At 40.6% G+C, this 12,402-nt stretch overlaps 1 protein-coding gene across 1 annotated transcript in view; it reads left to right on the forward strand.

Moving 5' to 3' along the window:
* myo1d (myosin 1D) overlaps positions 1–10,918 on the forward strand; it is a 98,010-nt gene extending 87,092 nt beyond the window's left edge. Inside the window, exon 22 of the mRNA XM_044178726.1 lies at positions 5,583–10,918. Coding sequence (XP_044034661.1) covers positions 5,583–5,739 — 157 coding nt within the window. The 3' untranslated portion in view covers positions 5,740–10,918. The remainder of the gene's footprint in view (positions 1–5,582) is intronic.
* Positions 10,919–12,402: the final 1,484 nt, after the last annotated feature.

Genomic DNA, 12,402 nt, shown 5'->3' on the forward strand with positions numbered 1-12,402 from the left:
AAGGCCATTACAGTTTCATCCATCCAGACTGGTGAAGCTGCCTCATATCAAATTCTCTCTTTGTGATGATCATCCAGGACAATAACTGTTCCTCCCATTAAAAGCCTTCAGGTTCAGTTTCAGTCTGATACAGATGTGTGTCTTGGGTGTTTGTGTTGCTTCATGCTCTGTGTGCATCTTTCCGTTTCCTCTCCAGTGTGAATGTAGGACACAGGAGCACGTGAGATGTGTGATACAGCCATGTGAGACAGAGAAAGAGTGTGACAATGAGAGGAGGAGAGATGCTGTGTCAGGTCTGGTGTTAAATGCAAATAAATGTAGTTGAGTGGGTGGCTATGAAGAAAGAGAGAAATGTAGAAAAAGAACAAGTGGATACAGAAAAGTAAAGCACTGATACAGATTACAATTTCATTTGGACAAATATGATGAAAGTCACATGATGAACAAAGGAAGCCAAAACCTCAGTTTTGTCCTCCTCGGACCTGAACCACACCAAAGCCAGACAGACAAAACGATTCATAACCTTATACCTAAATTATACCTAGATACCCAAATATCTAAACATACCTTAGTCTTTTTTTATGCTAGCAGTTTGTACAGACATTCATAGTTCCCAGACGATGAATCTTACTGACTTTGGTGATCCCCTGACTTTTCCTTTAGTGCCATCATGAGGTTGACATTTGTGGTTAAGATTGAAATGTTTCTGTGACTGTTAGACAATTCGCCATGAAATTTGGTACACAAATTCATGTAAACCTCAGGTTGAACTGTAATTACTTTGGTGATGCTCAAACTTTTCATCTAGCACCACCATCACATCAAAGTTTTTATTTGTCATTTATGACATTCCCACCAGCCTCCGTTGCACTTTGTGTTTAGTGCTAATTAGCAAATGTTAGAATGCTGACACACTAAACTAAGATGGCAAACATGGTAAACCTGCTAACATCAGCATGTTAGCATTGTCATTGTGAGCATGTTAACATGCTGATGTTAGCATTTAGCTCAGTACAACTTCACAGAGCTGCTACTTAACCATGGCTGTAGACTCTTGAGTCTTGTTAAGGATATAAACGTAACTATATGTAACATGGGATGTCCCATGGCCTAGTGGTCGAAGGTGCACAGCATGTAATTGCAGCATCCCCAGTTCGAATCCGGCTTTGTTGCATGTCACCCCCCTAGCTCTCCCCTGTTTCCTGTCTGTCTCTACTGTCAACTATAGAATAAAGGCAAAATGACCAAAAAATACCATGTGTCAAAAATATATTTTTCTCAACATAAAATATCCATGTAATATTTGCAGCTGTATAATCTCGTCCAGAGTAGATGCTTCAAAAACTGAATGCAAATTGAAAGCAATTCCAATATTGAACAATCTGGGAGGTTTCCTGAATGCCTAAATGTAATAATGCTCTCACTCTCTTATTGACTGGTTTGCAGCACACTCATCTTTTATCTAAACTCCATACTGTGAATGATCCTCATATGTATTGATTTTAAATGATTGTGTCTGATCCTGCTGTGGCTGAAGAAATGTAGAGATGTTGCTGTAATGTGCACAAGGAGTCTGAAGAAAAAGCCTGGCATCAATCCATCAATCACAAAGGCAGCATGGCTCCGTCTGCAGTGTGCACTCCCTCCGTCCCGCCCCATGGTGCCTGACCTTCTCACACACACACACACACACACACACACACACACACAGTCAGGAGAACACATACAGTATGCAGCACATGTCTGCATGCTTTCACCTCACTCCTTGCGTTTTCTTTTTTTTGATCTCAGTGTGGTCTCACAAACTGAAATATTGATGTGAGGAGACTGTAGTTTGTTTTTTGTCTTGCCATCACTTGGTCAGGGCTGTATGTGTGGAGAAAATCAGCACTGAGTCTCTGACAGATCAACAGTATGGGTTCACCTCCTGCTCCCACCTGTATCAACCTGCTGGAATACAGGTGTGTCAGTGTAAACATATTTTTCACGTGCACGTGCATTTGGGTGTTTTGTTTTTGGATGTCTTTTGTGTATCCACAGTCCATTCCTTCAGTTTGGTAGGTAAATTTGTTGTTTTCCTTCCTTATCTTGGCACAGAATCGGCACTATTCGTAATCACTGCTCTCATATTTTCACAGTCTGTCTCCATCGTTTTTCATGCTCAGTAACTAAGTATCGTCCTTTAGGATTATGCCAAGAATAGAAATTACATCTCTAATTATAAGACACAGAGTTGGACACTGAAGTGCTTTTTATACTTATTAAGTGCAAAATAGGATACATTCATGATGATGTTACCTTATGCTCTGACCACAACATCAGATTATACTGCAGATTTTGTTTTAGATGTCTTCAAGCTTTAGTAACAGCTCAGTGAGTTTACTGATTTTGTAAGAGCAGGAATGAGTTAGTTTGAAACAAGATTCTTCACTGTCAGTGTTTTAGCTCCTTCAGTAGCTGGCGTAATGTGCTACGATTTTCTTTTTCATTCTAAAACGGCTCTGTCATCATAGTTAGAAGTGAGGAAAGATCTGACTTTGATCACATCCTCTGAGTCTTAATAGCAAGTCAGCTTTGCAGAGTGTCCCTCCCCTCCTCCCCACCTGCAGTGCTCATATATTTTTCAGCAGCAGAGAGCTTGGGGGAGAGCCAGGTACACTATTAGAGGGATGACTCAGAAGTGGGACTGGATGGCTTCACAGACTGGAGGTAATCCTGGCTCCTCGACCTGAAAATAGCCTGGATCGTCCTCTCCCACTTCTCTTCCCCGTTCTCATTTCGCAGCACTCTGATACCTTTCAGCACCTCTACTTTTTTACTTTGTACTTTCTGCATATTCTTTCCTATAAATATTTTTCCACAGACCCTCTGTTTTCCCTTTTTGCCACCCGTAAACTCCTTTTTTTTTTTTTTTTTTTTTTTAGCCTCTAGAATTTTGTCCTCAACTTTTATTTTCACTTCTATTTCACTTAAACTCCCATTTCTTTTCACCCTCTTTCCCTTCTCCTCCTCTCCTCCATCCTTCCAAATAAAGAGGAGGTACTTTTGGGAGCAAGTGAGCCTGGACTCACATGGCATGAAGGACGAAGACACACAAAGGGAACGGGGGGTAGGGAAAAGGAAAGAATTGATTTTCCAGTTGGAGAAGCCTTCCAGTGAAGGACTTAGTCTGCCCTCGGGGCTCTGACTGGCTCAGGCCAGCTCCTGATAGGAAAGGCCAGCCAGTGACCTTAAGACTCAACTGATCATGTTTCTCTATTCAGAGATGAAGTGTTCTATCGGTTTTTATTGGCATTCCAGAGTATTCATTCAGAGGCAAGCGTTGGCACTGATGGATCAGAAAGGTGTAAACCTGTGTGGTGTACTTAATGGAAGCTTTGTACGGGTGTATTATATTTTGTGTGTGTGTGTGTGTTTACATGTGTGGGTATATTTCTGTGAATGTGAGCCTAACCCTGTTTGCCCTTCATGAGGAGCACAGCGCAGCATCCCCTCTGGCATTTCAGTGAGATGGAGAAGTAACGGGATGAGAGACGGAAAGAGAAGGAGACATATCACAACATAAACACACACACACACACACACACACACAAACAGTACCATTGGCTGGCTGGCAGCCATGACAGATGGGGGAGTTCAGTTCATGGGGGTTGCCATGGAAACCAGCATCAGTGCTACCCTGAGCTTCTCCACTCTGCATAAGCCGAGATACAGAGAGGCACACACTCTGCAGAGGAGTGCAGTGTGGGCAGCAGAAGCCTTTTGCTTGTTGTTTATGACTTATTGTTGTTGCGCAACAAGTCGGTGTCATCAGGTTCATGGCTCATTTCCTAAGTTTAGATTCGAGGGTCAGAGATTGGCGGCTTTGTGTGAATCCAACACTAATTGCAGTTAATGGATTTGTTTACGAATGACACTGACAGCCATGATCAGTAACTGTGCCAGTGAGAAAGTGTTACGACGGGTACTTGACTGAACGGAAAGAGATGCATGTGTATTTGTCACGCTTTTAGCTTCCTGTCACCAAGCCTCCCCTCTGAGCCCCTTTACATTTACATTATGCCTTCCTCTCACTCACTCTCAACCAGAGAACAATTATCACACAGTCATCTTCTCATCCCCCCTCACATTTACATCACATTACACTTTCCTATCTTTCAGCTACCAGCAGCCTCACAGTTTATGCCTTTTTCTTCTCACTCTCTGATTCCCGTCATCGATCCTGTTTAAGAGCAAACGAGGCAAGGCACCCGTTCACCCTGAAAGGGTCTAACTAGATGTGACAGGCACTAAAAGCCAATCCGCTGCTGCGCTCCAGCCCAGCAACGCCATATGGATCATTACTTCCACAGCACTCCTGCTTGATTTCTTCTCTGTTATTCATCTTAATTTTCTTAGTCACATACACTCTTATTCTCTCCCACACACACACACTCCTATATCCTCTGACTTGCACAATCATACACAGCATCATACTCTCCTACACACATTCTCATAAAACATACAACTATACTCCCACATTATACTCTCTCATAGTATATGTAAGATAAGAGGTGTCCCTAAATTCATCATGGCTTCATTTAATTGCTCCTTGAAGCAGCTACATGCTTTGATTTACAGCCTTGTTGAAAACAATCAGGAACAGGAAATTTAAACTGCACCAACTTCCTGTTCAATTAAACTACTGTCTTTTTAAAGGAATAGTTCCACATTTTGGGAAATACTCTTAGCGGTATTTGCGTTCTTGGTGAGTTAGATGACAAATTTGATACCACTCTTACATCTGTAAGGTAACTACAGCCAGAAGCCAGTTAGCTTAGCTTGTCTCAAAGACTGGGCGAGCAGTTAGCCTCTCTGTCGAGTGGATCACGAGTGGACATTGCAGTCCAACAACGCAAACAGATTAGTGGGTCTTCTCTAGTGAAACAAGCAGCTGATCATGTCAATTTGAGTAGTCATAGTTAAATCATTCAATAATATAATACTTAATAATTAAATATATTAATTAGATATTTCTCTTAGACATATTTTCAGTCTCATTCACAATCACAGTCTGACAATACTACTGTAAAGGGTATAATGGTATGTGTGTAAGAGTGTGATAGTATGCGTGAGCTACAATGATTGAGTTTATATGAAAGTACAGTTGTGTGTGTTTGTGTGTGTGAGCACTGGCCCCAAACAGTGTTGTGTGTATTGAGTGTGACTGTGCATATGAAAGTGTATACAGTAGTCGTGTGTATATGTGGTGTTTTTGTGAGATTATGATGCGTGAGAGCAAGTATGATTTATATCCCTCATACTTTTACTCTCTCACACACACACAGGTCACTAATGGATCTGCATATTATCCATATTCCTGTGCATTAAACTACGACTGAATGTAATGTGAAGCCACTGAGGCAAGCTGCTTATATCTTAGGGTTGCAGTAATAAGAGTATATGAGTTAATAATGTTCATTTCCTGATGTTTGCTTTACAAAATGTGCAACCTTACACTTTCCAGTATCCAATAACTTATGTCTCCCTTTCTCTCTTACACTTTCCACTTTCTTTCTCCATCTTTTATTTTCTCTCTGCAGTGAGAAGAGGAAGCTGCAGGTGAACATCGCGAGTCCCATCCAGTGCAGCATGAACGGGAGGAAGTGCACGGTCATTGTCGAGCCCAAGATCAACCAATCACAGCCAGACTTCACCAAGAGCCGATCCGGTTACATCCTGGCTGTTCCTGTCAACTAAACTGGGGCAAATGGAAAAACAGTGACAGCTGATTTCAAACCAGGCTGCGATAATGATGACGATTCACTTCTGATTCACTTCTCGTGTTCTTTTTTTTTTTTTTTTTTTTTTTTTTTTGTTTTTGATTTTGTTTTTTGCAGAGCTGCTGATAATGGGACGATTTAGATAGCAGCTCTGTAGGAGGATTGGGGTAATTGAATCCTCAAAATGCAAAGCCATGCCAAATTTGACCTGTTGTGTAGATTTCTATGCAATGTTACTATAAACAGGAAGTGTACAATGCGCATACATGCAAAATGTTATTAGCTAAACAGGTCTTTAAAAATGCACTACAGGATAATCCACCTAAGTGGTGTTCTTTCTTTCTTTTTTAAATCCAAATTTCAAATGATTTGCTTTGTGCAATATTGAGTTTATTGTAGATGGAATATTGTGGTGGTCAAGGTGAGAGGAGATTATGCGGCAACTGTTCTCTGAACCACTGATGTTGCGTAATTGGAAAAAAAATCCAAAGGCTTTGCAGGGAATTTATTAATCCCTGCAGCTCCCTGTGCAGGAGCCAGATCAAAAGTGAACCCCTGAAAAATGAAGTAAGATACTATTTATGTATGATTTTTCAGATACTCAGCTTTCGATTATCTGCTCTAAAATAGAAGAAAACCTTTTTGTGATTTATATTCTAAGGAATAATAATGTGTTAATGACCTTAATTGAAGACTTACCTACCTATGTGGTAAATGAAAGGAAATGCAGCGTCCACTTTTAGTTCATTAAATGTTTACAATCACATATGGGAACAGCAAGTGCAAAAATGTGATTCAGTGGTTCAGTCAGTGTCTGAAAAGTCCAGATCTTAATTCATTGTTAGTTTCTTAGTCACAGGATGTGTTGATCATATCCTGAACATTGCAACCTGCTACATGCAAAGCATTAACAATCTAATTTAAATCCTGCTTCCTATACTCTCTACTGCAATGTCTGTACTTTTTATAATACTCTAATACTGCTTATATATTAAAGGGTAGAATATACTTTATGTGAACAGCATACAATTACAAATATGTGTGTGCACAGCACTTGTGCTGCATTTAGTATGACAGGGTATGCTATAACTAAAACTGAAAACAGAAGGCAAATATGAAGACGATAACCAAAGCATTACTTTTTTCTAAGAGGTATTTTAAGTTCAAATTCTCTTAAAATGACTTAAAAAGGCTTAATGCTCTACCTTAGCAGCAGAGGCCAGTACTGTATAATCCCACGTGAACTCCAGCCCCTGAACATAGTATCATTTGCCGTCTTTGTGTTGAGTGAATAGCCTAATGACTTGTAGTGGTCCTTTGGAATAGACTTCCATTTGACAAATACCCCCTTCATCAGAGAGAAAGAGAGTGTGTGTACAACTGTGGGCGTGTGTGTACTGTACATGTGTTGATTGGCTCTTTTAGCTTCTCTTCTTGGCTCTGAGACTGAGAAGCTGGCTGGTGGCCACAGTGAAGGAGTGAAGACAGACGGGTGTGAAGTCTGTAATCAGACTGCTGTCCTACTTTACCTCCCTGCCTAATGATGGGAATGACTTTCTGTGTGAACAGTGGACTATTTGGAGACTTATTTTCATCTGACGCTGCTGCTAAACTCCCTTCACTTTCCTCAAGCCAAATCACACAAATCAAATCATCAGCACTTGAGCACTGAGTTTGTTATGTACTGTTCTCACAAGCTGTCGGCTGTGTTAAAAGTTTTCGCTCTGTTTTGATTAGTGTTAGCACATTACAATATGTTCTTTTTCCAACCATTGCAAAAATTTGTGGCAGCACAGAAGTACATGAGGCGCAAATATCAGTTTTTTTTATCGTGTAAAGATGTTTGCTGCTCTATAACCAACCTAATTATTCTAATGTTAAAACTTTATTCTTGACTTGAAACAGCAGTTGAGAAAACAATCTCCACAAGGTAGCATGCTGGAGCTAACCTCTAACATGCTAGCTAGCCTGGCACACGCTGTAGCCAGTCAGTCAGCTCTCCAAGCTTCTTTCTATTTTCTCTGTACTGGGTTGTTTACTCCCCCTGATGTTTTGTTCTCAGGATTGTACATCATAACATTCAGAAAAGAGTTATTGAAGGGGAGGGGGGGACTCTGACCTAGCGAGCTTGCTAACTGTAAATTAGATAGCAAGCTAACTAGCTCAGATGCTAATGGGGTATTATGTTCACACAGTTTATTCAAAAGCCATATTTGTACCATGGACTTCTGTCTCATGACTGTCTGAAAACCTTTGCTGTTTTGTGGAGCAGCTTATAGAGGACATAAAATAAAAGTGGATACACAGCTAAAAAGCTACAATAGCTTCCTCCATTTAAGACTCTGGCTCTCCGTTCCTTCAAAGGTCAGCACAAGATGATTTGCAATTGGTAGACGTGGCAAATTTGCATGTCAGAGTTCACCAAAGTTGAACTCGACTCAAAAAATTTGCACACATCTACTTCGCTCCCATGAGCGAATCTACTTATTGCAGCGGAGCACTAAAATGAATTGATTTCGATTTTCTTATCCATCTAGGCTTTGAAGTACTCCGAAAAAAATGAAAATTTTAACATCTACACTTCCATGACAAATAAGCAAACTCCATCTGCTGATGAAGAGCATGTGATATGATCGAAAGCTCCAGAACATCTCCTACATGGACCTTGTGTTGAGATTGTTTTCTCAACTGCTGTTTCCCACGTCAAGAATTAAATTTGAACCTCAGCTTTGAAGCCAACGCGGACAAGAAGTCCCTAGTGCTCATTAAATTTGGTAAATTAAAATTTACCATCTACAATTTCATGACAACCGGGCAAACTCCATGTACTAATGAAGATCATGCGATATGATCGAAAGCTCCAGAACAAATTAATTATTGCCTCTTTGCATAGAACATCCTCATTGTTAGTTATCATACATCTGGAAGGAATTGAGCTATTCTTACTTGAATTTGCCTGATATTAAGTCGTCATGATGACGTGACCGTAAATGTCACAAATTCTTAGGATGAGAAAAGAGACTTAGCTGTATTGTGTGTAAAGAATACTGACTGTGGGCTGAGGAGCGGCAGCCCAAGGTTATGAATCGGCGCTCCCTCTGTGTCTGGCCTAGTTGAAGAGGCAGAGGCACGCTTGTCGACTTTACTTCAACAGGAAGGAAAACTTGTTATTAGTCATTTTAGCCACAGTAGCACGGCCCTCTAATTGTTGTCTGAACAAGTCGTTTATCTTAATTAGTTTGCGAGTGCCCCTGTCTTTTAAAGACGCGAATCTCCATTCTACCTCGCAGCTTTGTGGTGGCTGACCTTGTCCCGTTGCTTGATAAGGCCGCTCTGATGCAGAAAAGAGTTGTTTGGGGAAACTGGTGCATTCATAGTGTGGATTAAGGAAGTGACATGGGTAGCGTTAATAGATGGTTTTCAAAGGAGCTCAGGCGCAGGGGCTGCCTGTGATGAGTGTGTGGCTGTGTGTGTGCGTGTGGACTATAACACTGCAGCTCTCCATATCCTTCAGCATGGTAATCTCCCACAGGGCCACTCCTCCTCTCTGCTCTGCTATTCACCGTTCATCATTAGGATGGACTCCGTGTCACTTCTCACTTCATCGCTTCTCTCTCTGCTTTCTTAAGGCAAAGGGGGTGGGCGAACAAAGCCTCGCTTGAAGAGGAGGAGTCCTCTTCTTTTCTACTCCCTTTCCTTTCTTTTCCTCTCTCCACCCCTCCCTCCCTCCCTCCTTTTCCACTTTCCTTCCTTTGTCAAATCACTTCGCTCTTCATCCAGTTGGGCTGACTGTACCATCCTGCAGGGCAGTGAAGGTTTTCCAATTTTTTGTTTTTTTCCTTCAGCCGTCCTGTGCCCAGGAGGCATGGAAATAAAAAGGGAAGCTACACCGGCAACAAGACGTGTCAAACAATAGGAGTATAATGCAGCAACAAAAACTTCAGACAAAGCTGAATATATTAACCTGAAATGTAAATATTCTGGATCCAAAACCTATTAAAGGGTAAGGATGGTGTCATTCTATATCTGTATTACTGTCAACAAATCCCATGAAAAGACCAAAACCAACAATGTGTTAGTCTGTCTCTCAGTGCTTTTTGACTTCCCTGACCTGTCTGTGGCACACTACTAAAGATGTAAATCTTTAAAAACAGCTCACAAATATGTACTTTCATTTTTTAAAAGTCAAAATAGTTTCCTAAAACACCTGGTCACTGTAGTTTTTGGCAATCGTGACTCAAACAGGAGGAAATAGTGCATTTGTCAGGGACTATTTTCAGCAGCGGATTAATACTCATTTGTTACTCTAGTGAGTATTTACAGCAGCAGGACGGTGTTCGTGGGATTGAATCAAAATAATACGTGTGTGTGTTCATGGTAATGGAGGAACATGTCACCCAGTGCAACAGTGTGGCTCATTGATGTGTTTTAAATGTTTCTGGACAACAATGGCGCTCTGTGGCACAGAGGAAGAAGATATATCAGGCTTTGGATACACACACAATACTTAGTAGGTCTTTTCATGGGAATTGTTGACGATTACATAAATATGGAATATTACCAGATTTATCCTTTAATGATTTGTTTTTGGTGTGCAAACCCAATCAGCAAAGATTACTTTACCGCAAGTGTAAACATCACAGGCTTTTCCTAATCCTCCCTTTTTAAATGGGCATAAAAGAATGTCAAATATGAATGTTAATACTAGGAGACGTGTGCCATTGTGTTCTTCCCTGTACTGTTATCTGTACTGGGTTCTTAACAAGTACTTTCCTCTAGTTTTCAGTGTTTTTGTTCCAGAAACATTTGACACAAGACTCTATTATCAAGCCCGTCCATGTTAGCCAAAGGGTAACAAATTCCATTTTCTTTTTAATAATTTATTCCATACTCTGTGGCTTTAAACAAAATCTGTATGTATACATCATTCATACAGTATGTGCCTAGTTTTATATTAAGTTTATATTTTGCATATTTGGGATTAGATACCATAAATATACTGTAATATCCAGACCAAGCCTAAAGGGGGAACTTTACCGTTGTAATACTATTTTTGTGCAAATGTATTCTGTATAAATCCAGATTATGCATTCCATGATGTTCCATAATGATAAATATTTCATTAATCATTTTATTAATAAATTTATTTGCTCCAATAGCTGCTTCTTTTAGTCACTTTCTAAGTTTGTTTACCGGCGGTGCTATTGTTGCATGTGTGTGGGTGATCAGATAAAACTGTTGGAAGTCATTAGTCTGGATGCAAAGACCGATGTTGACTCAAATGTTTCCCGAGGCCAGCCGTAGTCTGTAAAGCTGGGTAGAGCTCGACGTTAATCCACCCACTAACAGCTGTTTCACCGGGTGACATCGAGATGGCTGAAACCCCTGCAGTCGGCATGACAATGCCGCTTCCCACTACCACTGTGTCAGCCATCACCAGTTACCTCAGCAGGGGCTTATAATCCACTGGCTGATGGATGACTAAGAGTGGGATGACTTTTTTTCCCCAAGGGCAGTGACTAAGTAAGACAGGACTGACTGACCTGGTGGTTAAATAATTGGAATTAATGGACAGAGAGTGATATGTAAGGAGTGAACTGGCCCAAACTAATGTCTGTGTGTGTGTGTGTGTGGGGCTCTCAGTATATTACAGCACTGATTCCCAACCAGAGGGGAAGATTGTGGAGTAGCTGAGAAAAAATATAAACAAATGACTTGATTTTTTTTAAAAATAGTCCCAATATTTGTTTTTAGGAGGAATATAAACACACATACAGATTACAGATTGATGTGAGGCTGATCTTTAGTATATTTATTGTCACAATAAACTATCAGCTACAATGAGGCGACTGCACAGGACAAGCCTCCCACCAGTTTGTAAGCGATGAACACCACATGCTGTGATTGAGAAGAAGGCAACTAATCAGCAAGCGAGTCGAAAAAGTTTTTTTTTTTTCAAATAGCAAAAATGGAGATCATTAAAAGCAAAGAGGAAATAGTTGGCACCTTCAGTTTCTACGTGTTTCTAAGTGTCAGCAGAACAAATGCAAACCAAATCTGCTGAACCTTTTCTTAAAAAGAAACCAAGCCTAAACATTGACAGTTCCAAGATCCGTATGTCTTGATTGAAAATATTATTGTAACAATATTTGATCTAATTAATAGTGTTAAATAACATCCAGTTAAATATCCATTCAAATGAAGACATTTGGAACATGACGAGTGGTGTCGATGAAGACATTGAGCTCATCTGACCGGGCTGTGGGGGTACGTCAGACAAACAAGTTGGGGAGTACTGAGAATACAGTACATAGAGTCGCAGATCAACAACAAGGGAAGAATTAGGATGGTGGTCCTACTCTGCACATAGTGTATATATACCCCCCCCCCCCCCTTTTCTGGGGGTCTGAAGTTTTCCCCTATCCAAATTGAGTATCTAAGGATAGAGGGTGTCGTATATTGTACAGTGATTAGTGGTTTTGGGCTCTATAAATGAAATTGACTCAGCCCTGTGCCGTCGAAAGCAATGTATAAGGATGTTTGTCTTTGTACCAGAGCAGCTGGCTACACATATTAACACTTTCAATCAGAGAGGAAACACTAATTGGTAAAATCAAATGCCACACTGTTTAGTTAGAAT

This window comes from Siniperca chuatsi, linkage group LG20, assembly GCF_020085105.1.
Source record: "Siniperca chuatsi isolate FFG_IHB_CAS linkage group LG20, ASM2008510v1, whole genome shotgun sequence".
Classification (NCBI taxonomy): domain Eukaryota; kingdom Metazoa; phylum Chordata; class Actinopteri; order Centrarchiformes; family Sinipercidae; genus Siniperca; species Siniperca chuatsi.